This window comes from Emydura macquarii, unplaced genomic scaffold (assembly GCF_026122565.2).
Source record: "Emydura macquarii macquarii isolate MOO-44397 ecotype Brisbane River unplaced genomic scaffold, CSIRO-AGI_Emac_v2 contig_2321, whole genome shotgun sequence".
Taxonomy (NCBI): Eukaryota; Metazoa; Chordata; order Testudines; family Chelidae; genus Emydura; species Emydura macquarii.
This window is the reverse complement of record NW_027132458.1, coordinates 2135252-2161914: the sequence shown is the minus strand read 5'-3', so window position 1 is coordinate 2161914 and position 26663 is coordinate 2135252. Positions and strand designations below refer to the sequence as shown.

The following is a 26663-nucleotide window of genomic DNA, read 5'->3' as shown; positions in this document are numbered from 1 at the left end:
ATCTATTTGAAATGTGGAAGAACATTTTAAAATGTACTGTTAAAACACTTCTAATCTAGCACCGAAGAATTAATCAGTATGCTTGCCTCATAAAATTCAAACAAATTTTTGTTTTTTACTTTAATGGAAATTAAATCAGGCCCTCAGTGATGATCCAGCCTCACCCAAATCAGTAGCAATCTGTATTCCTACACTCTCTGGATCAGATTCTGTACACAGTTACGTGCCCTGAAACCTCATTACAGTTAGTAGGGAAAACTTTGTCATTGCATGGGGGTGACTGAAGATAGAGGTTCGTCCCAATCAATGTAACCAGTAATGGTAATGTATTGCTTTCTAGTAGCTAAGTGAATAATCTCCTTTATCCTGGCTCTCTTCACATAGACTTTCTTTTGTGGACCATTCCGTCTGCTTGGATGAATAATAATAATTTGACTGGTCTTGAAATCCTGCTGTGGAAAGCTTAAAGAGGCTGGAAACTAGATATGAGCCTGTATACCTAATTTTTCTGGGTCATGGATTGAGCCTATATGTCTGCAAAACATCTTTATGTTAAAGTTAATGCAGTCTTAAACTAAATTAATTGTGCTAGAGCATCACTACTCAAGCAATTTTTCTCTTACAACCTTCCAAAATTTTGCCCTATTCACTGTTTCTAGGTTTTGTTTTTGTGTGGGGCTGTTGTCAAGAGTTGTTTAGGACCTGTAGTATAGAAATCTGGCTGTTCACTTGTAAGAGTAATCTGCCTATTAAAACTGTCATTCATACTGCTGGAGTCGTCGTCTTTTGGGAATTTCAGTGTATTGTCTAAACATTGGAGAGTAGAGCTGATGTCACAGGAAAGAAGATCTTATGGGTTGGCAGTCTGGAGAGAGCTGAATTATATTTGGGTTTTGCCATAGACTTTCTGAGTAACCTCAGAAAAGTCCTCAAAATCTGTGGGTATGTCTTCACTGCCGGCTCCGCAGCAGTCAGTGCAGCAGGATCAATTGAGCAGGTCTCCATGACCCGCTCAATTGATTCCAGATGGGCTCTCCAGTTGACGCAGGTAATTCATCTCCCCAAAAGAAGTAAGGCTGTGTTGATGGGAGGGCGTCTCCGGTTGATACAGCGCCGAGAAGATGCTGATATACAGCAGTGTAAGTATGTCGACGGGAGATACACAAGCTATGTTATGTAGCTTGCGTATCTCCCATCAACTGCCGGTGGCAGTATAGACCCAGCCTGTGTCTCTGTTCTTTATTATGTAAAACAAGGGGGTAGTATTTCTCTTCCTCACATGGATGTTGAGACTTATTTCATTAGTCTTTTCAAAGTTCTTTGGGAACCTTGGATGGAAGGTGCAATAAAGTATAAAGAATTACTTTTGTGTCCCCATCCATGGTATCCTGAGGTACAGGGAAATTAGATTCCAAGTCTCTTAAAAAATGGATCAGTGCTGCTCAGTATTGTTGGCAAAAATCCTCAGTAGCCTGTTCAAAAGATAGCCTGAGTTGACTTTGTTATTTAAAGGAAAAAATGGAAAGTTAGTAAAATTACAGCCTTCAAGTAGTAATGATATTTGTTACATTAGGTACATCTCTTAAAATTATAAAATTTTTCGTTGAATCTTACTTCATAAGCTTTAGCTTTAAAAAAAAAAAAATCATATTTCTGGATAACACTAGAGTTACCTAATTTGGTGTTGATGAAGATAAGAGAGCTTAATTTTAAAAATTGATAGCATGTAAATTCTTTACCTGAAGTACTTACAGTCAGAAAGAAAAGTGTTTGTTTCTTAACTTGCATTTAAATCTGTTGTGGTATTTAATTTTCTAATATGAATTGTTTTTTCCCAAGTGAGGTTTGGATGACAGAAGAATATTTTCTTAAATTAATGTCATTTTTACTTTATAGGTCGTGTACGAACAAAGCTTTCAACACCCTCTGTTGGACTTGGAAATTCAAAGACAGATTCTAGAGGACGTAATCGTACAAAAATGGTCTCTCAGTCTCAACGTATGTATTGTTCATTTGTCAGTAATATTTGTAAAGAAAAAAAAAAAAAGATAGGCCATATGTTTAGCATACATTCATTGACCAATGGCAATGGTCAAAGCTAATTTAAAAACAAGCCACATACTGAGTTGTTGTTCTGTGCCTTAGGTTCATCATCTCCAGACAAAAATGAAGGTATTTTTTTCAGTGTTTTGGGTCAGTAGTGTTTGCATGCTTTTGAAATCTTTGATAATTTGTGTTGTCTGACTTGGGCAAAAGATTAGAGCTAGTTCATCATTTGCCCCTTAAAATAGGTAGTATAACAGGAAATTAAATCTACCACTAAAGCCAATTTGTAGCCTTAAAAAAGTCCAACAACATTTTTTGTACTAACTAGATAGAATACTTAGAAATATAGGAAATTAGATAACGTGGGTGGTGTCTTGTACTTATAGATGTCCTGAAAATCCTAATTCTTTGGTACCCAAAAAGTCTTATTTTTTTGTTAATAGTAATCTAAAAGTATAATTCAGTAATTGTGTTTTTCCCCTCCACCGTTCATTATAAAGTAGACATAGACACTGCCACTGGAGTACACTCTAGTTTTCTGCAATATAGTCATAATCTTTACTGCTCAGATTTCTTGTTGTTTTATATTTAAAGGTTTCTTTTAAAATTCTTCACTGAGGGATTTTCTTCTAGCTCAGCAGCAATAGAAATAGTTTAATTTTGGAGATAAGGTGGTGGTTATTTAAAATATACTATGTTTAAAAGTGATTTATGTTATCTAGGCTTTAAATGATTTTTAAATATGTGAAATGACTGCATTATTAAGGTTTGAAATCAATAATAAGTGCAGGCTTGGTAGGACTAGATATTTATCATTTCACTAGACATCTATTTCACTGTACACATATAAACCAATGAAAAATATTTCCATTGATAATAAGCAAAAATTACAGATAGGCAAAGTAAGAAAAATGCTGCTTGAGAATTTATTAGAGTTTGATTTAAGGATATTTACTTTGCAAATTTTGACATATGATGTTGACAATTTGTATTTTAACAGTTATAAAACTTTAACTTCTTCTTCGAGTGATGGTGTCTATTGTATTCCACTGAGTGCTTATGCATCCAGCGCTGGAGAATTGGGAAGTAGTATCAGTTGGTCCATGTGTGAGCCTGGGTTTGCTTCATGGTTTTGTCTGAGGGATAAAGGCAGATTGACAGTGTCTCCAGCTCCTTTTCACTGCTGCATGGTCCAGGTCGGAACTTTCAGTGTCCTCATCTCTGAAGCACCTTTAAAAACATTGTGTACGTAGTTTTAGAATTTTACAATTTAGTGTTTTTAGCTGTTCTATTCTAATCACTAAAACTACGATAAAAGACCCTGGGCTTCAAACTCTGTGCCTCCTGTCCATGTTCCTTCTTGGTGACTAACACCAGTGCTGCCTCTACTGCTTGGCAGAAGCCCACATTTCATTTAGGTGCAATATTTGCCAGTCTTCCCCAGCTGTACCTGAAAAGTCCGGGCCCTCCACCTCTGGAAGCATCTTATGGCAGTCGCCATGAGGTCTCACTTAGACCCAGGCTGGGACATCCCCCACATACATTGACTTGAAATAGCCAGGGGTGTGCTTCCTGCTACTGAGTCCGGATCCAGCACCAGTGGTACCATCACTGTGCAGCCCATGCTAGGGCCTAGTCAGAAGCTAAGGAAGCATGCCCATAAGCATGACATTAAATCTTCCTTAAAAATGAAGAAAGGGGATGCTCTTTCCAACAGTTCAAGTCACGGAGAGGGATTGTGCTCTAAAGCACATAAGAACAAAAAGAAGTCCCATAGGCAAGTGGATTCAGTGGTCCAGGGTACCAAACTGCAGATACATTATGGGGCACCAATGTTGACAGCATAGGACCTGTTCACTCCAAGGAAGTCCACTGCTCAATCACTGGTTCTGTATAAGGAGAAGTTACCCCTAAGACCTGGAAGATCAGGAAAAGCATCTGAGCCCCAGGATGTCTTTATCTTAGAGGAACTGAGATCACCTTGCTTGTTGGGACCCTCCACCTCTAGTGAGACTATTTCGCCTCCTCATGACATGCTACTGTTGCGAGGCTGTTCACCTCCTGCTCTGACTGTCTTCCAATGGCTCCAGTGGTACCAATGATGTAACTGGAATCCACCTTCTCATCTTTGGAAGACTTGAATGATGGAGAGGGACCCCCAATCCCTTACCTGCAGTACAGGTATTCCAGAAGGCCATCTAGATTTTGGCAGTACCTTACAGTGCAACTACTGGTAACTACTGGTTCCCCATACCATGGGATCTACCTCAACACCTTCCAGATCCAGCATACTGGCCTTATTGAGGGCCATGGTCCCAATACCCCACCTCGGGAACCGGCCAGGTCCGCAAGGGAATCTTCACCTGCCTCCCCATTAAGGGTGCCATTGAGTAGACACTGATATCCAGTGCTGAAAGAGGAGCCACTCAGCTCAGTGCCGATGGAACCAGAGAGATTTCTTTCCTCTTCCCAGGCCAAGGCAGTGACTACAGTGTCTCTTCGCTTTTAGGCAATTCCAGGATTTCCTGCATAGAGTAGTGGGGAAGCTTCACATCCCGTTGGAGGAAATCCAAGATACACAGTTTAAACTGCAGGATGTGCTCCATTTATCTGCACCAACTAGGGTCGTATTGCCTATCAAAAACGCTGTCCTCGAATCAGCGATGACAGTATGGCACACACTGGCCACATGCACGCCTATCCCCACAGGGGCAGAAAAGCAATATTATATTCTGGCTAATGGGTCTGAATTTCTTTTCTCTCACACAGTCCTGAACTCACTTGTGGTCCAGGTGGCGACTGAATGATCCATCAGCAAAATCCACATTCTACACTATCTGAGAGGGAGGGTGAATGGTTGGACCTTTTGGACTCTAAGGTCTCTTCCTTGGCCAGTCTTCAGTTCAGGATTTCAAACTATCAGGTGTTCCTATCCAAATATGATTTCCTGAATTATAGAAAACTAGAGGAATTTACTGACAAACTTCCTCAGCAAGACTGGGCTCATTTCCAGGTGATCATGGAGGGAAAGGAAGATGGTGGCAAGAACAATGCTCCAATCAGCAGTGGATGCGGCAGATACTTCTTCCAGGACTATGGCTATGGGTATAGTCAAGCGGAGGGAATCGTGGCTCCATTCCTCTGGTTTCTCACAGGAGGTACAGAACACTATAGAAGGTTTCCCTTTCAATGAAATCCATCTTTTTAAACAAAAGACAGGCAATTCCCTTCATACCCTCAGAGACTTGAGTGCTACCCTATGTCCACTGGGTATTTATACACTTGCCACGAAATGTAAGTTCTACCACCTACCACCCACACAACACTACAGGTCCTCTCAGTTTTTCCACCAAAGACCTTATGAGCCTCCATGGAAGTGACAAAAGACACCGAAATCCTGCCCTCTGAGAGCTGTTGGCTATTTTGCCTACCCTATGCAGCCATGCAACTCCCTTTGCAGGTCTTCTAGCACTCTTTTTTTCCCAAGCTTAGAGTGCAGTAGCAATGGACAACTGGGTGCTAAATGTGATCCACAATGGCTATATGATCAAATTCATCATGCTATCTCCTTCACAGCTCCCCACTCTCCCCACTGCAAACCCTCCTCAGGTACCACTTTCATGACAGCATCCTCACCAAGAGGTGAACTCGTTTCTACAGCGATAGAATGTGTTCACAGAATATCATGGGACTAGGTTCTATTCAGCTTACTTCCTGACACCCAAGAAGAAATATGGATGGAGACCAATCCTAGATCTCCAGCTTCTCAATCACTTTATTTGCAAGCCCAAGTTTCGTATGGTCACACTAGCAGCAATCATCCCATCATTAGAAAGAGGCATGTGGTTTACGGCTCTCATTATGCAAGACCCTTACTTTCACATAGACATCCATCTGGTCTACAGGTGATTCCTAATGTTTACAGTCGGCTCCATTTCCAGTGCAGGGTTCTTTCTTCGCATCAGACTAACCACTGCTCCCAGAGTCTTTACCAAGGTTTTCTTGGTTGTGGTGGCCAACATCAGATGTTACGGGTGTTGGTATTCCCATATCTCGACAACTGACTCTTGCTGCATAATCCAGACACGAAGCCAAAGTTTCAACTTCCATGTTTCTCAGCCTTCTTTTGTCCCTTGTGGTCAGTATCAATGTTGAAAAATCAGCGTTGGACCCCACACAGTCCCTGGACTTTATAGGGGCTGCCATCAACTCAGTCACAGCACAGGTCTACCTGCCAAGGAACTGGTTCCATACATTCTGAGAACTCATGACTCACATTGTCAACAATCCTTATGTCCTGGCCATGACTTGCTTGTCCCTCTTTGGCCACATGGCTTCATATACATACATAACCGCCTGTGCTTGACTCCACTTTCGCTGCCTCTAGGTGTGGCTCCAGACAATTTACTCATCCAACCATCACGCCATGGACCTCATGCTGACGATCCACCTAGGGTACTCTCATCCCTTCAGTGATGGATGGATTAATGTCATGTCTGTGTAGGGGTTCCCATCCTCCCCGGTCAAGACGATCATCTCCGATGCATCCTTCATAGGCTATGGAGTGAACATGAATGATCAAATGACACAGGAAACATGGACTACTCAGGAATCTAGGATGCACATCAACATTCTGGAAGTCCGACCTGTAAGGAAAGCATGTGAAACCTTTCTCCCTCCGTTCATCCGTTCCCATCATGTTCTTGTTATGTCGGACAACACCACTACTGTTTTTTACATCAACAAATGGGATCACATGGTCAACTGCTCTATGTGCAGAAGCAGTCAATCTCTGGAACTGGTGCGTTATCACCAGGTACTCTTGTCTGCAGCCTATCTCCCAGGGACGCAGAACGTGATTGTACACTCTCAATCAGCAGGCAGTTTGCGATTGGCCACGAGTGGGCACACCAAACTGCATAGTTTACAACTTCTTCAACTGATGGGGGATGCCGACCAAATACCTCTCACATAAACAGCAAATGCAACATGTATTGCTCCAGGGGAGCACCACTCTCAGGACAATGCTGTCATATTCTCCTGGTCAGACCAAATCAACTATACAGCTCCTCCTCTACCGGTCCTACCACAAGTATTCCAAAAGATCAGACAAGACAGAGTAATAGTCATTCTGATAGTTTCCTGCTGACACAGACAATTCTGGTTTCCCAACCTCCTGTGTATGTCCAACCGTCCACCAATTCCCATCCCCACCTTCCCTGATCTGGTTACATACTGCAACGGCAAGATCAGACATCCCAATCCATAGGCGTTCCACCTCAGAGTGGTATTTCAATGGGCATCTTCTCTAAAACAGGGCCTATTCCTCAAATGTGCAAAACATCCTCTCCAGCAGCAGGAAAGAATCCAATAGACACTGTTACCGGACCAAGCAGAAACTCTGGCCTGCCACCAACCACTGAGGTGCAGGCTCATTCCACAAGAGCCCAAGCTTTGACCATGTCTTCCCTCCACAACATGCCACTCCGGGACATCTGTGTGGTGGCCATGTGGAATTTAGTGCACACCTTTGCTACTCACTACCCCTTGGTAAAGGACTTGGTGGCAGATGCCGCCTTTGGTGCGACAGTCCTCCATTCAACAATTCCATCTTCATCCTCACATCCTCCTCCAACTTAGGTGCTGCTTGTTAACTACCCTAGGTGGAATACAAGAGGGACCATTATTCAAAGAAAAAGAGGAGGTTATTTATCTGCAACTGGAAGTTCTTTGAGATGTGTGGTTCCTATTTGAATTCCACTTCCCACCCTCCATCCCCTCTGCTACAAATCTGTTGGATTCACCATGGAAAAGGAACTGGAGACACAGTTGGTCTGCCCCACCCTTTATCACCTTGGACAAAATCCTGAGGCAAACCAGAGCACATTTACTGATCAACGGACACTACTTACAAATTGTCCATCTCTGGATGCCTTGTGCGCATGCATAAACCCTTAGTGAGAAATATGTAATTTACTATCTGAACTCTTGAACACTTTCATAAGGGCTGAATTAAACATAGTTTTATTCTTAAAGCTCAATATCCTAGATCACTGACTCAGACCCTTCAAACTAATGTTAATATTGTTTAAATTAGTGTTAGGAAAATTCTGAAATGAGTTTTTAAAAATATTTTAAAATCTTTAAAGAACTTCGGTGAGATTTTAAGAAATAGTTATTTTGTATGGGAAATTACTCAAAATAAATGGCAAAAGGCTTATGCCTAAATCATTAATAGATATAAAGTTTCTACAGAAGTGGTCAGTGTTAAGAGGTTTTTATATTCTAATTCAGTTTTCACTAATTAACTTTTTACATTCAATAAAATGTAAACTTAAGCTTTTAAATAGCATTTTACTGGTAATTGTAGTTGTTTACAAAAGAACACACTTTCTCTCTGGGTCAGAGCATGAAGGAATGAGTTGGGTAGAACTCCTAAGATAAGCAGATGGCTTTACACATGGTAGTATGGAAAAATAAATACCCCCTTTCTGACTCGCAGCCTTCCTCCCAGTGAGAGCTGAATCCTTCAGCAGAGCTCATTGTATACAAATCTCAGGAGTGTGACAAATAAGAATTTCAAGACAATGTAAAGGAGAATTGTTAGAGCGAATAAAAGTGGACAGGAGAGGGACAACTGTAGCACAAGTGTGCCTGACATTTTGTGGCATAATTTTTCTAAAATTTTAATTTAAATGACTAGTCAGACCATTGTATAATGGGGTTACATATTAGACTTAGATTTCCACTTCTTACAAATAATTGTAGTACAGCGTTCCCCTTCTGTTTTCGTATCCCAAGTCTCCATGTTAAAAATGATTTTAAAACAATACATTATTTTCTCATCTGTGCAATATGAGTTCTTTTAAAACCAAAACCATTGTGCAAATATAGGGACAGATATATACTTCAGGTTTCAAGGTTATGGGTTTAAAGACTAAGCTATTTGACTGATACTCAAAGTTGGGTGGTTTTGTGAAAAAATACATAGTTGTTACTAGGGATTTTGGAGGATCTTTCCTCCTATTCCCACCCTCAGGTCTATTTGTAAATAGACAGCGCTATTAAATACATTTATATAGCGTCTATGCTGTATTTAATTCATTGTTGTGGATAGAATAGTTGCAATGCCTGTTTTTAGTTTGCTTCCAGCTAATTCATTAGGGTTTGCATAATGTTACTTTGTTTATCACTATTCAGAGGGAAAGAATAAATCCTCTGATAGAAAAAAAGACCCCAAAATTATTTTGCTTTTAGCTCTCGGATGGATTATAATTAAGGCAAAGATTCTGTCACGGGTATTTTTAGTAACAGTCAGGGACAGATCGTGGTCAATAAACAAAAATTCATGGAAGCTGCAACCTGTCCCTGACTGTTACTAAAATACCCTGAGGAAGGGGGAAAACAGAGCTGGCAGGGCTTGCGGCTGCTCCAGGCCACTGCTCCAGCAGGCTGGCTGGCCGATCAGCTGCTCCGTGGCACCAGGGCCGGCTGACTGATCAGCTGCTCCAACTCTGCCCCAGAAATTACAGAGGTCCTAGAAAGTCACGGAATCCATGACCGAATCTTAGCCTTAATTATAATAAAGGAAATAATAGAAAGTTAGAATGACAAAATTTAGTTAATTCTAAAAATTTTGACTCATTTTAGATTATCTGAAAGTATCTTTTCAGATTACAAATGTGTTCCAATATCTGTGCTTCCTCTTTAGGAGCTTTTTTTGGTCATCCACCCCATCCTAGCTCAAATTTCCATCACTGTTTTTGTCTTGACTAAGAAAATATTTGTTGCCTTTCATGAAAATTGGTGTCTTCAACTTTTAAACTTTTTATTTTTTTGCAATCTAATATTTGTTAAAAATATTCTGAAAATTGAGTTCATATTTAATTGAAATTAATTTAATTCTTTAGTATTATGCAGTTAAAAGATGGAAACTTGTAATTTGCTTCTGCGGCTTTGCTTCATCTGCTTTGTACACAAGCATCTGAACCTAGTTCTTCAGTTGTGGAAGCTACTAAAATGCACTACTTTTCACGTAATGCTTTTGTGGCTATTTTCTCCTGTGTGAAGTGACTAAAGCTTTCTTATTTCCATCTGCCATCCATTTTTAATCTTCTCTGCTCCCTCCCTCTTCATGGATTATAAACCTTTACCCTAATCCTGCCTTTTACACTTGTTCAGGATCACAATCTGCTAACCCCATTGGTGGTAAGACTCTAAAAATTTGTGTGTGCATCATGTTTGATCATCTGTCTACATATCCCTAACATAGTACCCTATTCAGCAGAAATTCCAGCTCAGTTTCCTTGGTCCTACGCCTATTCAATTTAATGTAATCCTTACCTGGAAGGCAAAAGTATTTCTTCTTTGTGATTGTGGAATGTCATCTTTATAACTTTTTTCTTCCACTATCAAACTAGCCTTGATTGCTTAGACCTGCAACTGCTCATGCTACTTACTATGTGTAAGGTGGACAGTTCTGAAGATATCAGACTTTGCTGAATATGTTAATTGAGTCCAGGGTACCCCACAGTAGGGGTCAGCCAGATGTAACAAACCTCTAAAAGCAGCAGAGTGATGTATGTAACTCTATATTGATCAAGCACACTTTTTACATTTAGAGTGGGGAAGGGTAAAAGATTATCAGGTTTTGCGAGCTACTTCAGAGAATCTGCTGGAAATTCTCTGGTACAAAGGACAGCTATTCTGTATTTTGCCAGGTCTTTCTGAATCAATTGGGGTGGTCGGAATGATATATAGGAGCTCTGCATAAGCTCTTAATTCTCACAAAACGACACAAAACTGGTAGAGATGTCTGCTGTTCATCTCAGTAACAGAAGCTAGGTTCATGAATTCCATGCAGCACAGTATTGCATGTCATATTTTTGCTGAATAGGCCCATAGTTAGAAAAAGGCATTTTGCAAAGTAATCATTTCAAGTCTCAGTTCAACCAACATCATATAGTCTATGCATGATACATTGTTTTCAGGTTTTCCCAACATTTTTTCAGTCATTTCTTGCTATCAAGCTTTGATTAGCTTGTCCTCCTTAAATATGCCTGTGGACTTTTTATTTTTATAGTATCTTTGCTTTTCAGTTGACACCGATAGTCCTTGTAAGAGTACTATGCAACTTACTCATTGAAATGTTGTATGGAAAGCTAATAGTCATCGTATAGCATCGCTATGCTTACACTGTTTTCTTCCTTTAAATGGGGCTAGGAAAATTATTATAGGCTTAATTTCACTCAGTTGATTTTGGTTAAAGATAGCTTTGCTTTTTAATGAAGATTTTTAGGTGGTTGTTTTTATTCTTCATTTAGAAACAATGACATAATTAAACTGATTCTTACTTATAAAATACAGTTTTAATTAGAGTATCAGTAAAAGAGATGAATGGGCCATTTGTTAGGTATCAAAATGTAAGTTCTCCGTTGCTGAAACTTCAAAGGATGAAGATAGTCTAGGTAAAAATGACCAGTTTCTTGCAATGGATGCAATATGCTGAAATCAAAGATGAAATTTCTAATAATTGTACAGTTTTGATTAATAAAATCTATTAAGCCACTTCAACAAAGAATTTTATCACCTTGACCAGATGTGATTTTTCATAATGTGTTCCAAAGGTTGAAAAATTGTAGTTTTAAATTTTTTTTCTTAATTGTATTTTTAGAGTAACCTCCATGGAAGTTAGTGGGAGTCTTTCCATTGTCTACCATGAGTGTTAGATGATTGGGCTCCAAGAGAGTAGGATTTGAACAAATGCTAGGGCTTTACTTCATCTTTTACATGTTTAGAAAATACAGTAGTTAGTTTTCTAGTAGAGTTTGTTGTGTTGTGAAAACCAAGTTGATTAGTCCAGTGATGTTATAGAATAAAATTATCTATTTGGCTTAACTAGTGGTGAGAGAAATATGTGACCAACAGTGCCACATAATGGGAAAAAATGAGCACACAGTTCTTGTAGTATATAATCCATATGGATGCTCCACCCTAGGACGTGCACGCACCTGTGTGCTCTTGGACAGAGACTGTGAAGAAGCGTATGCAGGCATGCACAGAGCAATGCCTCATGCTTTGAACAAGAGAACATAAGGAGGTGCAAGCCTGCCAATACTCAGTTTCTTTTCAGCCCCTGTGGCTCAAAAGAGAATGTTCTACTGTCTGCTGTATACAGTTTCCCGCCTTCACTTTGTGAATTCTTTACTTCAGTTCTTTGATTTAGTAATTTCTTTAGACCCTGTCTACACTTACCTCCAAGATTCGGCAGCAGTCAACGGGAGTTACACAAGCTATGCAAAAAACGTGTGTAACTCCCGTCGACTTCTTTGCTCCTCTTCTGCGCGCCATCTTCACTGCACTGCACTGACGGGAACCGCGTTCCTATCGATGCAGCGCTACGCCACTTGTGAAGGTGGTCTTAGTACGTCGATTTCTGGATCGACTGAGTGGGTCTTCACTGACCACTCGGTCAATCCAGAGAGATCAGTCTGACAGCGGCGACTTTGCCGCCATCAGTGTAGCTGTAGCCTTAGTTATCTATTTTTATTTGATACCTTTATTTTACATAGCAACTATTGTGTTGGTTGGGGGGCAGGGGAACTCCTTCTCTTCTTCTTTGATCTTTTATTTTGGAACATAATTTGTTATGCCCAAAACCTGGGTTGGAGACTTATTACAGGTCCTTTCCCCATATTGATGGACACTCCAGCTGCCTTTGGCATTTGGGAGACTCTCACAACCTTTCTGAATGCAAGGTCTACCTGGGTTTCAAAGGCAGGAAGACAAGAAGACTAGCTCTTATTAATGGAACTTGCCCTAGCTCTGGCGGTGTCTGCTTCTCCCCCTCCAGCCACCAGTACATCGTGTCTACGTTACAGACAGCCTTCATCACAGTTTCTGACTTGTTACGGCCCCAGACAATAAGACTTTTAAAAAAATTAAATGTACTTCTCTGAACAAGGAAATGCAGAAAAGGGGCAGATAACCACATAAGACCCACCCTTGTGAGACCTCTCATTCTTTTTAGGGTACAATAGATTCTCTGACTGAGTCTGCTAATGAGACTTTGTTATCGCGAAAGAAAATCTGATATACCTGCCACCAGATCAACTTCCACGGTGACACCATCTGAAAGCTTGTGGCACCACAAGACACACAGGGCTTTTATCTCACCATACCTCTTAAAGAGGAAATGGCTCTACAATCATTTGATACCATGATAGCTTCCATCTCACCATTCAGTACTTGAGCCGGACTTTGTGTGAAGGCTATCAGAGCCCTCCACCTCCTTCTAGGTTCCTTCATAGGATCTCATTAGCTCTGATAAACCTGTCACCAATACTGGGAAGATCTACTAGTGCCACCTCCTACATACTGCTACAAAAGCAGCAAGCTGAGACTTGTTTAAGTCTCTATCCTCCAGTACTGGTTCGGACATTGAATGGCCCCTCTTCCCCCGCCCCCTCTTAGTTCAGGGGAAGATTCCTCAGAGATCTTGGTACAGAGATCTATTCTGGAACTGTATTACCCAGATCCCAGGAGTCACTTTCATGAAGAGAATCCTAGGGATCCAGGGTAGGCCCAGAGATTGATTATCACTGAGGTAATTTCCCTTATGCCTCTCTCCAGTAGGGTTACTGGGACCCATGGGGCCACTGTGGTGACAAACTGCTTCAAGTGCCTGAAAGAAAGCACCAGCACCTACCGATTATCTGTTGGTACCACTCACATTGGTACTGTGCACTTCATTACCATACACTTTTCCTGTACCAGACAGTGTACAGGAGGAGCAAGAGTCGCAGGCTGAGGAGATCTCACCTCCTTCTCTAAAGTCCTCTTCGTCTCTAGGTAAGATGATATTGCCACCACTGCCCTCCTATGCTGATGATTTTGGCTTTGCAGGACTTCATGAAAAGGTTAGTGGATTCACTTCATATCCCCCTAGAGGAATTCCAAAAGTTAGTAGATGTGTCCTTAGTAGACATCCTGAACATCAGTCCTCAGGGAAAGATTGTCCTACCCATCCATGAGACTCTGTTGTCTCCTGCATTTACTCTGTGGCAAGCACCTGCCACAATCCCACTGACTTGTAAGCAGGCAGATAAATACTACATCCCACCAAAAGAAATGGAGTACCTCTTCTCCCACCCTAACCCTAATTCCCTTGTAGTAGAAGCAGACAATCAGAGGAACCATCCAGCTTGCTCTAGACCCTATCCATCTGATAAGATATTTAAATGGCTGAACTTGCTGGGAAGGAAGAGCTACTCATCAGCCACTCTGCTATTTTGTATTGCCAACTACCAGCCCTTGATGGTGAAAAATGATTTTAACACACATTTTAGTGAGCACTTGCCACAAGACCAGAAAGATCAATTTCAGGAGCCTTTCACGAGACGGGCCAGATTTCCCAACCCTACTTTTTCCCAATAAGTCCTCCCTTGAAAGAGGCATTCTTGACACTTCAGTCAAGGGCATCAAGCAGTCTGCGCCTCTGGCTCACCAGTTGTGCCACTGCCCCTTCTTTGGAGACTATTATGCTACCTGCCTGTCTAGAGGAGTACCTTACCTCAGATAAGTGGATACTGGATGTCATCAAAGCATTCCGTGATAGGGACATCCACTATAAATATTGAGTTCTTCTCTTCAGACTCTCCACATCTGGAGGGTGCTCACAAAGATTCTCTCAACGGTAGCATCTCACCTCAATTGATGAGAAATATCAGTGTTCTTCAAGTAGTGGCTCTATGGATACACCACTGTAGGTGTGTCTGTGTCCCTGTGCTGCTGATCGGAGAACTTTTGTAGCAGTGCCCGTTCAGCCCACACATGTGCTGCTCCTTCTGTGCCTTGAGCCTGGCCAGTGGGCTCAGAAGAACCCTCCTCAGTTCCTTTTCAAACCCACTTGGGTAGAGATGGAGCTTTAACTGTCTGTTCATGGATTAACTCTTTTAGAATTGCTAATTTTTAGCTTCCCTTGGAGCCTCTTTACTTCATTTTCAATTTATTTTGACCTTTGCCTAAAAAAAGAGCCAGTGCCCATGCAACCAAAACGCAGAGGCTTTTACTCCTCTTACTTCCTGATACCGAAGTTAAAAAGGGGGTTGAAGGACCACATTGGACCTCCGTGCTCAACAAATTTATGAAGGCTCAGAAGTTCAAGATGGTCAATTAATCAATGATTATTCCAGGATTAGAGAAAGGAGATGGTTTCTCAGCCCTCAACCTTCAAGATGTGTACTTCCACATTTCGATTATACCGAGTCTCAGACGTTACCTCAGGTTCACACTAGGCCAAGACCACTACTAAAATACTCCCTTTTGGCCTCTCATTAGACCCCAGAGTATTCTCCAAGGTCTTCTCAATAGTGGCAGCCCACTTACGCTCTCTGGGTATCATGATTTATCATTACCTGGACGATTGCATTCTCAGGGCATGGTGTTTCACCAAGGCTCAACGAATCACCCAGATAACACTGGACCTGTTCCAGAATCTGGACCTACAAATCAGCACACAAAAATCGACATTAACACTAATACAGAGGTTAGAATTCATAGGAGCCAGACTCCACTCTATCCAGGTAAAGGCAATCCTCCCACATCACAGATTTCTCAGTCTCTTAGAGACAGTGCAATCCAGCCTCCAAATTTTGAAGACACTGACTTCATCTCCTGGGGCATATGGCCGTGGGCACATCAGTGAGCTCTATCAAAGTACATCTGGTCATTATCACAGCCTTCCATTCATCTATCCAAGGCTTCTCAATCTTTGCCCCACCCTACAGCAACCAGATTTCTTAAGGCCTATACATCTTGTTTCCTCCCGTTTGACAGCCGGCTCCCCAGTGGGACTTCAACCTATTTTTGAATGCCCTAAAAAAATCCCCCTTCAAACCAATGGCAACCTGCCCTGTCTTCCACCTCTTTCCAAAATTTTGTTCCTAATTGCCATCATCTTAGCAAGGTGAATGGGAGAATGGGAAGCTTTCATGGTGGACCCACCAAATACCACTTTCTACAAAGAAAAGATTGTTATACATGCCCATCGTTGCTTCTTCCCAAATATTATATTCCTCCCTTGGAATATGACATTAACTAGGAAAGTCGCCTACCAGTTTTCTACCCTAACCTTGTGCCTTCAGGGAATAATCAAGCCTTTATCCACTAAATGTCAGGAGGACCCTTGCTTTCTATCAGGACTAAACCATTCCAATCATATCCCAAGCTATTTTTATCAATTGCAGGTAGGGTGAAGGGCCAACTGATTTTCACACAGATTAAGTGGGTTTCGAATGTATCTTGTCCTGCTCTGAAAATGCTGAGGTTCAGGCCCCTCGTAGAGTAACAGTACATTCCATTAGCAATCAGTCCACATCTGTATCTCCACTGAAGAATGTTGCCACAGGAGAAATCTGCAGGGCTGCTACTTGGTCTTCTGTCCATACCTTTGCCAAACATTACTTCATCTTATCTGCTTCCCAAGATAACTCATTCCATGATGCCATCCTAACATGTCCTGGACTTAACTCTTCTTTGAACTACTGCTTGGGAGTCTCCTACAGTGGAGCATCCATAGGGACATATACTCGAAGGAGAGACTTCCTTACAGTAACTTGAGTTCTTTGGGATGTTTTATCCTTAAGTGTGCTCCACCTCCAACCCTCCTTCCCCTCTGTTGTGGAATTCAGCTTTGCTGTTGAGAAGGAACTGAGTGTTGATGGGCTCACGTCTCCCCAGATGCCCTTGTTCAGAGCACAAGGCACTCCTCTGCACAGGAGTGGGCTCACAGATACTAGTTTGCAGTCTCTAATCGAGAATGCATGGGTGTGCGCACATCCTATGGTGGAGCACCCATAGAGACAAAACCTCTTTAACTCAAATTACTGTAAGGTAAGTAACCTCTCCATCTTCACATTAGGGAATATTGGATCCTTTTATAAATACTACTAGAGGGAATAATATTTTTGGTGTGTGGTTACAATTGTTTGCTATGGTGCTTACATAGTTCTAAATACCTCAATAAGGATTTTCAGACTAGCATTGATATTTTTATACCTATATCTTGTGAGAGGTGCTTTATTTTTAAGACTAGATGTAGATCTTACAGATTTTCTTAAATTTTACATTTTATCTTGTAAGTTCTTCCAAACTATTTTTTCAAACCATTTCAATCAAATATGTCTTTCTGTCTTTTTAATTTTCACTATTTATCTGAAGTTACTTATTTTTACCTACTTTGCCTTCAGCTGGTAGCCGATCTGGATCTCCTGGAAGAGTTTTAACTACAACTGCACTTTCAACTATGAACACAGGTGTTCAGAGAGTGTTAGTCAATCCAGCAACAGCACAAAAACGGAGTAAGATCCCACGAAGCCAAGGATGCAGTAGAGAAGCTAGTCCTTCTAGATTGTCAGTAGGTAAGAATTGTCACATACCCTTTTAAGTTTCTTTTCAGATGATTTTACTTTATGCATTTGGTGCCTAGTTACAGATGGCGGGGCTGGAAAACATATAATTGAAACGCTGAAATCTAGACTGTTGGGACCCACAAACCCAACTATCAAGGGAGGCCTACGATTTGCAACACACTTTCAAATTTAAGGTGGGACTATGAAGTTTGCTGTTCTCTGAATACACTGATCTTTTCCTCTGTGCTTACTCTTAAGCAAAGAAAAGAAAGTGTGGAAAGAGTTAAGTGAATAGGGTCCCTATAAAAATCCAACTTTGTTAGGAACCCTACTATTTTTGTGTGTGTGTATGCTTGCTTCATATTTCCCCAAGTACAACCTCATGGTATAATTCAATTATCTGTACTGCTTTGAAATAGGTCAGTAAACATAACTCAGATTGCTGCTGTCCATAAACTGGTTTTCCATAGTGTTTTTATTGAATCTTATCTTTACCTTAAACTGAATTATTTTCCCCTTTTTAAATAGATTGTTATACTGTACACTAGCATAGCAGAAGCCAACATTTATTTCCCCGTTAAAAAAGAAAGATGAGCTGGAACTAAACTGAGCAAGTTCTGAATGAACTACTGTGTCTATGTTCTTCACAGGCTGTATTGATCAATGTATCAATTGTAATCTGAAAAAAGTTACCATGCTTTACAACTGTTCTTTAGAGAGGTTCCAAATTCACGTTAGTTTATGTTGAGGAGAAGGTACTTTCACTGAACTGGCTGCATTTAGTGTAATTCATCAAGTTCATAAAATGTCAGAATGAAGATAGATACTGTAATGCTACATGAATATAGGCAACATCTGTTCTTAGAAATATGTAATTGATCTTATTTATTGCACAAAGAAAATTACATTAAAATTGCAACTTTTCTTGTGTCTTCTCCCTTTCTGTGCTGCTGTTTGTCTGTACCCTGAATCATACTAGCACGAGGCAGCCGCATTCCTCGACCTAGTGTGAGTCAGGGGTGCAGTCGGGAGACCAGCCGTGAAAGTAGCAGGGACACAAGCCCTGTCCGCTCTTTTCCACCCCTTGGTAAGTACTTGTAGACCCTTGTTGTGCATGGCTATCTATGCCCTTCATTATCTGCATCTAATGAACCCATGCCTTCTTCATTTAGCTTACAGTAGGTAACCATTATTTTCCCTTCCTTTGGACTCATTTGCCATTTACTTTGCTAGAGTATTGATCAACATATGAATGAAATGCACATCAATAAAATAAATGTCACACTGGTATTAGTCTTATCCTGTACACCAAGAACTTGGGAAGGTAATTCACCGCATAGTTCCTGGACTGAGTCTTTAAAAAGGGCAGTTCTGCTCAGAAAAATGACTGTAAAAACAACATTGTAAGAGTATATGATTTTATCTTGATTTCAATATCAAATGCCTGCATACAAATAAAAAATGCTTTTTCTAACTGTAACTAGGTTTGAACACCAAACCTGGGTTTCTTCCTGCTCCCTGGATCAGGTAGATAGATTTGATAACTGGTTATCATAAGGAGTTATAGTAGTGCAGTTAATAAAGAATTCTATTTATAGAAAAGAAGGAATATAACCATATTATCACTTTTGTGTTAACAGAAGTAAAAAAAAAAATTAAATTCTATTTTTTGCCACTAAAGTTAGCCAATATGAATTTTAATGGAGATTGGTAGTGGATCCGTTGAGTTAAATGATGCCAGTTTCACAGTCATTTTTCAAAGTAGAATTGCACTGTAAGAATAGTCTACATTTTCTGGAAATAAATGAAGGAAATAGTAAGGGCCTTGTCAAAGTGGGTGAACCTAAATCCAGTTCTGAAACCTACTTTCAGTGTCTAAAAAACAGCATAACACACAATTATAGTAACATAGGTTACTACACTGGGGGAGGAAAAGAAGGGGCTGGAAACTTCCTTACATTTCAGATTTGAACAACCACAGGTACTTCAGACCTCTTTCCTAGAGCTGCTATAAACAATGCCACAGCTTTCACATGCAATACTGCAATTTACTGGCCTGACACTTAAAATATTTGCACGTGTCAAACTGCCATCCATTTACAAAACCCAAATGGAAGCATAAGAACTACAGTTGTTTTTAAAAAAATCAATGATAGCTTCAAATCATAAATCATTTTAACATCTAGTGATGAAGTATAGTAACTTCCATTGTGTTTCTTTATCTGATTCAAAATTGCCTACCATTTAGGTAGCAAACTTTTCTTGAAAAGATTATTTTTAGCTGGCTTTGGGCTCCTTCTGTAAGGTAGAAAATTATCACTTGAAGGTTCTGTTTGAGATTTGCCGACTTTGTATGAATGTATAATAGGTTTCTTCTTCGAATGTTTGCTCATGTTCATTCCATGTTAGGTGCATGTGTGCGTGCATAGTCGCCAGAGATTTTTCTCCTCAGTAGTATTCATTGGACGACCTGTTGCACCCTCTCGTGCTGCATGTTAATATGTTCCTTCTCATTTCCTTCTTACCGCCCCATCTTAGTTCCTTCTTACCACCCATGATGGTCGCTGGAACAGCTTCTCTTGCCTTGGCAAGGCATTTATCAATGGTTCCCATTAGTCTCTTTTCTTTCTAAGATTTGCTGTCTTCAGTTTATTTCCTTTAATAGTTGTGTAAATAGTTGGACCCTCACATTTGTTTAGAGGGGCATCCTCTGCTCCTAGGGCTGGGCATGTCCCAGTCGCCGGCCTTCAAAGCCTGTACTTCCTGCGGCAAGCTCATGCCGGTGAGTGACCCACAATCCAGGTGTCTGAGGGAGGCTCATGTGCGACAGCATTGCTAGATCTGCCACCAGTTCAAGCCTCATACAAAAAAGGACAGGGAAGGCTAGGCTGAGGTCCATCCTGATGGAAGCCACACACAGACTGGTGTTGGAGCCAAGTCTAGTTGGACTTGGCACCGAGTACCTCGACATTGGTGTGGAGTGCTCCTACAGTGGCATGGATCTCTTGGCTTTGTTCTCCTTCATTGGTGCCGAGGAAGAAGCACAAAAGCAGCAGTCCAAAAGGGGACTTTCCCTGGAACTGAGGAAGGACAAACATGGGGAGTGCAGCGGGTTGCGACCTGTATTGAGCTACTCCTCTGTCCCCACCCACAAAATGCACCGTCAACTCCGCCCTGCTTGCAGGTGCTGCTGAGTCCAGTGCTGGACCAGCCACCAACACTGGGGAGATATGGTGGCATCAGCAGGATCGCAGTGCTGTCCATGCGGGAGGCATTCACCGTGCCCAGGGACTTGATGTTGTTTCTGGTACCACCGACCCTGGCTGTGGAAGAACTGGAACCAGCATCGGTAAGGATGTCGAGCAGAAGGGAGCATGTTGCCCTGAGCTCCTATTCAGTCCAGGTCCTCCAGTACTGACCAGAGGGAAACTGACCCTGCTGATGTTGACAAAGGCTTCCCCACTCCAGCACTGTTCCCTGCACCCTTGACACTGTTTGGTGGAAACGAGGAGTACTGTCCCCACCTCCCACCCCCCTTCCATGGTCCCCACAGGCCGTCTTGTCATCAGAGTTGGTGGTAGAGTCATGCACCCAGCCAAGGTCAGCCCTATGTTTTGAAGGATCCTGGTGCAGATGTCCCTCCAGGTGCTTGGCCCAGTGAGCAGTTGCATGTTCAGTGACCTTTTTGGAATCCATGGGGTTTTCCTCCAGTACTGGGACCACCTACCAGCCGTTCATACTCGGTGGTGTTTGAGAGAAGGGCTTCTCCATCATACCGTCCAGCACACACTCCGGAGTCCGGTACTGAGCCCAGTACCAGTACTCAGGACTTCAGGCTACGTGATGTGCTCTGTGCAGAAGAAGAGAAAGCAAGCTTCTTCATTCCCAGATGAAGCTGTGTTGTGGGTGAGTGGCTCGATGCCTCAGGATGTCTTCAGAGCTCACCAATAGCTATTGAAAAGGGTGTCTTCGAACCGAGGGCTGGAAATGGAGGTGCTTGAAGAATCGGTTCACAGCCTGATCGACATCTTGGTCGCAGTGGCCCTGTCAAAGGTGGCCCTCCCCCTCAATGAGGCTGTTGTGGGTCCAGTCAGAACCCTATGGCTGACCTTGTCCTTTCTGCCCCACACTTCAAAAAGAGGAGAGAAAAAGTACTTTGTTGCCTCCAAAGGGTATGAGTACCTATATTCCCATCTCCTTCCTGGGTCCCTTGTGATTGCAGCAGCCAATGAAAGAGACAAGCAAGGGCTGCAGAGCACGACCCCCAAAGCGAAGGACTCAAAGAAGCTGGACGTGTTTGGTAGAAAGATTTATTCTACTGGTGGATTACAGCTCTGCATTTCCAACCAGCAGGCCTTCTTAAGGATGTATGACTATAACGCCTGGAACTCCAGGTCAAAATTCAAAGACCCGCTGCACCAGGAGTCCACAGACAGGAATTCTTTGCTCAGATGGTGGAAGGGAAGGCTTATAGCCAGGGCCTCCCTCCAGGCTGCCCTGGACACAAATGACACGGCTGCCAGAACTATGGCATCAACAGTAGTCATGCAAAGGTACTCTTGGCTCAAGTCTTCAGGCCTATCACTGGAAGTTAAGCAGTCCATGCAGGACCTCCCATTTGAGAGAGCTTCCCTCTTCTCCGAACAGATGGACTCAAAGCTCCATGGCCCTAGGGATTCTAGGGCCACCTTCAAGTCCCTGGATCTTTATGCCTTGGCACCTTTGAGGAAGCACTTCAGACCTCAACAACCAGTCTGCTTCTCAGCTCCACCGACATGCCAGGACCTGTTTAAGAAACTAAATGCAGGCAACCACCCACATCTATCTCAGCCTCACTACTAGGCCCTCACAGATGTCCTTGAGACGCCAATAAGAACTTTTGAAGGGGCGCCCAAGGGCATTATACCAATTCACATACCTCCCTTTTTTTCAGACCGACTCTCCTACTTCAGCCCTGTGTGATCCCTCATCACCTGAGACTGTTGGGTGCTGAGTATGGTGGAGGAAGGTTACACCCTTCAGTTTTCTTCCACACCTCCCTCCCACCACCCCATCACCATCCCTCTTCAGGGACCCTTCTCACAAGCAGCTTCTAGTCCAGGAAGCGCAAGCTCTCCTTTGGGTAGGGGCTGTGGAAGAGGTGCCTCAGAACTTTAGAGGGAAAGGGTTTTTACTCCCATTATTCCCTAATCCTGAAGTCCAAAGGGTGTCTCTGACCCCTTCTAGACCAGCGTCACCTCAACAGTTACCTCAAGATACTGAAGTTCCACATGGTCTCCCTGGCCTCCATTATTCCCTCCCTAGATCCAGAGGACTGGACACTGCCCTTGACTTGAAAGACAACTATTTCCACATCTACATTTTTGGGGGCCACAGACGGTTCCTCAGGTTCACTGTCAAATAGACCCACTACCAATTCACCATCCTCCTCTTCAGCCTGTCAGCAGCCCCTCAGGATTTCACAAAATGTCTTGAGGGGTGGCAGCCTTCAGAAGTCGAGGGGTACGAGTCTACTCTTATCTTGACAACTGGCTGATCAAGGGCCAATCCAAGGCCCAGGTGAGAGTCAGCATCTGCCTGGTCCAAGCTACCTTCCAAGCCCTGGGCCTATTGAGCAGAAGTCACCTCTCATTCCCGTCCAGAGGATATTTATTAGTGCAGTGTTCGATTCCACCCAGGCCAGAATCTTCCTTCTAGAAGCTCGCTTCAGACAATGTCGGCTCTGATATCATAGGTCAAGGCCCACCCTCTCACAGCCTGTTTTTGCCTCAAACTTTTAGGTCACATGGCCACGTGCACATATATGGTGCAGTACATGATACTTCCAAGCTTGGCTGGCCTCAGTGTACTCGCTGAGTTGTCATCGTTTGGACTCTGTGGATACAGATCCTGCCTTGATCCTTGCCTTTCTTGACTGGTGGAGGGATCCCCGGTTTTTGGGTTCATTCTCTTTGTCACTCCCCCAGCCATCAGTATATCTAATCTCGGATGTGTCCAATCTAGATTAGGGAGCTCACTTGGAGCACCTCAGCACTCAAGGCCTGTGGTCTCAAGAGTTGCTCTCCTTATATATAAATGTCAGAGAGCTCATAGCGGTCTGCCTAGCATGCCAGTATTTCTATCCCAGATCACAGGCGAGGTTATGTGAGTACTTATGGACAGCACAGAAGCCATGTTTTATATCAACAGGCAGGGAGGTGCATGCTCTTCCATCCTGTGTCAAGAGGCCATTCGCTTCTGGGATTCCTACATGAAGCACTCGATCCATCTCAAAGCTTCTCACATTCCAGGCGCCCGGAACACTCTAGCAGATCACCTCAGCAGATCTTTCTCCTCTTACGATGAGCGGTCTCTTCACCCTGACATAGCCAGGTCCATCTTCCACAGGTGGAGGTTTCCCCTTGTAAGCAAGTTCATAACCAGGCAATGTCACAGTTTTGCTCACTACGCGGTTGCAGCCCGGGTTTGTTCACAGATGCCTTCCTATTCCCTTGGGCAAAGCACCTGTTCTACTTTTTTCCTCCCATTCCTCTTGTGCACAAGGTCTTATTGAAAGTCAAACAGGACAAAGTAAGAGTTATTCTTATAGCCCCATATGACTGGGTCAACACTGGTTCGGCACATTATTGGACCTGTCAGTAGCAACGCCATTGCTGCTCCCTCCCCTTCCAGACCTATGGCCAATTGCTCCACCAGAATCTCAAGGCCCTCCACCTAACTGCATGGAAGCTGCATGGCTAAATCCAATGGACCTGGCCTGTTCAGGTCAAATCTGCCTGGCCTTGCTAGGTAATAGGAAACCTTCTACTAGAGCTACTTACCTCTCCAAATGGAAACGCTTCTCAGTGTGTTCATCCTAGTGAGGCCTCTCACCAGTTTGGTCACCTCTCCAGTCCATGCTGAAGTATCTGCTTCATCTGAAACAGCAAGGCTTAGCCATTTTATCTATCAAGGTGCACCTAGCAGCAATCTGTCTTCCACTCTCTAGTGAATGGTAGGTCAGTCTTTTCACACAAAATGTCCATTTGCTTCCTCAAAGGCTTAGAGAGACTTTACTCTCAAATTCGTGAACCCTGTGGGACCTAAACCTCGTCCTGTCAAGGCTCATGGGGCCCATCCTTTGAGCCACTGACATTGTGCCTTTGTTGTATCTCTCCTGGAAAGTTGCCTTCCTAGTAGCAATTACCTCGGCAGGGAGGGTCTCATCAGATCTCCCGTATATGGTGTTCTCTAAGGACAAGGTACAACTTTGCCCCCACCCTGCATTCCTCCTTAAGGTGGTTTTGCAGTTTCAAAGTAATCAGGCCATTTTTCTTCTGGTTTTCTTCCTGAAACCGCACGAGAATACACAGGAGCGGCATCTCCTCGTGCTGGATGTTAGATGTTCCTGGCCTTCTACATAGAAAGGACCAAGCTGTTCCGTAAATCCACACAGCTCTTTGTGGCAGTAGCAGACAGGATGAAAGGCCTACCAGTTTCAGTCCAGAGAATTTCATTCTGGATCACTTCCTGCATTCACATGTACTATTAGCAAGTGGGCATCCCACCACCTGCCAGTTTGACTGCCCATTCGACGAGATCTCAGGCTTCATTAGCAGCATTTCTGATCCAGGTATCGATCCAAAGCATTTGCAGGGCAGCGACTTAGTCGTCAGTACATACCTTCTCCTCCTACTACACAATCACCCAGCAGGCTAGAGATGAAGCCAGGTTTGGTAGAGCTGTGTTGCAATCTGCATGTCCATGAACTTTGAATCCACCTCTTGGGTACCACTTGAAGATCATCTAATGTGGAATGGACATGAGCAAGCACTTGAAGAAGAAAAAAGAGTTACTAACCTTTCCGTAACTGTTGTTGTTCAAGATGCGTTGCTCATGTCCATTCCACGACCTACCCTCCTGTCTCTGGGACCCTATCTACACCTACCTGCAAGATTTGGTGGTAGTCGACGGCAGTTATGCAAGCTACGCAAAAAACTTGCATAACTCCCGTCGACTTTTCTGCTTCTCTTCTGTGTGCCATCTTCACTGCACTGTGCCAACGGGAACCGTGTTCCCGTCAACGCAGTGCTACTCCACTTGTGAAGGTGGTCTTAGTACGTCGATTTCTGGATCGACTGAGCAGGTCTTCACTGACCGCTCAGTCGATCCAGAGAAATCGATCTTTGCCGCTGTCAGCGTAGCCGTAGCCTCAGTCAGCGTAAGCTAGCAACAAGTTGTGGGTCCGGCTGAGCACCTTATGCCAGCATATAAGCACACAGCACCTGTGGGCGCTAGAGCCAGCCGAATGGATACCACCGAGGGAAAAAATCTCTGGCAACTGTGCCACAGCATACATGCACCTACTGTGGAATGGGTTGGAGCAACACATCTTGCAGAATAACAGTTATGGAAAGGTTAGTAACAGGGTTTTTTTTAAGTGCTTTTTTTTTAAATTTCTTCCCAGTTCAGCAAAGATCACTTGCTTCCAACTGCTCAGCTCACACCCAAAATATTAAGATCTTTACTCTGTTTTCAACCTCAGATTGATGCACCCCAGTATATTCCTAATTAGCATCTGAAAGTCTGGTCATTATTTTGGGCTATTAAATCAGTTTGCTCCTTTCAGCCTTGTTTTTACTGGCAAAGAATCGGGTAAATAAATGGAAGCTGTCTCAGTATATCTGATGCTAATTTAACCAGATGCTATTTAATCAGGAAATCCAATGAATGATCACACATTATATAGAATCCACTAGTCAACTCTTTATTAATATGCAACTGATGGGTTCTGTGGTGTACTATATATTTGTTTTCAAGTGTTTCAGAGTGTTTTCATATACTTCTGTGCTTGCTTCACTATTCTGCAGCTTGGATTTGAACAGTTTAATTGTTTGCATGTTTTATATGACTGACATGTTATGCCAAGCCAAATGCACCATGTTTTTAAGACATCATTATTAAACTAACTCCATAATGTTATTGTTAGACGTTGTTACCTGAACAGCTGTTACCTGAAACATTATTTCTGCTGTTGTTAATTAAGTTTTTAACCTCTGTGTTCAGATGCCAAATACCACCAGTAGCTTGTATCTTTGCTTGTATAAAGAATGTAAAATAACCCCTATGTAAATCAAGATTTAGTAAAAATGTCTGCCCCTGAAATAAATACCCCAGGACTTCTTAGCTTTCTATTTCTTAATTTGTTTGTTTTTTGAAAATTTCCCT

The 26663-nt window shown here is 42.6% G+C and overlaps 1 protein-coding gene across 17 annotated transcripts in view; it reads left to right on the top strand.

Annotated features, from left to right (window-relative positions):
- Positions 1-26663, top strand: part of CLASP2 (cytoplasmic linker associated protein 2) — a 270791-nt gene that overhangs the window by 173913 nt on the left and 70215 nt on the right. For 12 of the 17 annotated variants that reach the window (XM_067560901.1, XM_067560896.1, XM_067560898.1 and 9 more), the window contains 3 exons: positions 1897-1998; positions 17295-17465; positions 18436-18543. In XM_067560901.1, the coding sequence (XP_067417002.1) occupies positions 1897-1998; positions 17295-17465; positions 18436-18543 (381 nt within the window). Of the gene's footprint in view, positions 1-1896; positions 1999-2145; positions 2173-17294; positions 17466-18435; positions 18544-26663 lie in introns of all 17 variants that reach the window. The other 5 variants (XM_067560895.1, XM_067560892.1, XM_067560890.1 and 2 more) reach the window with 2 other exon arrangements.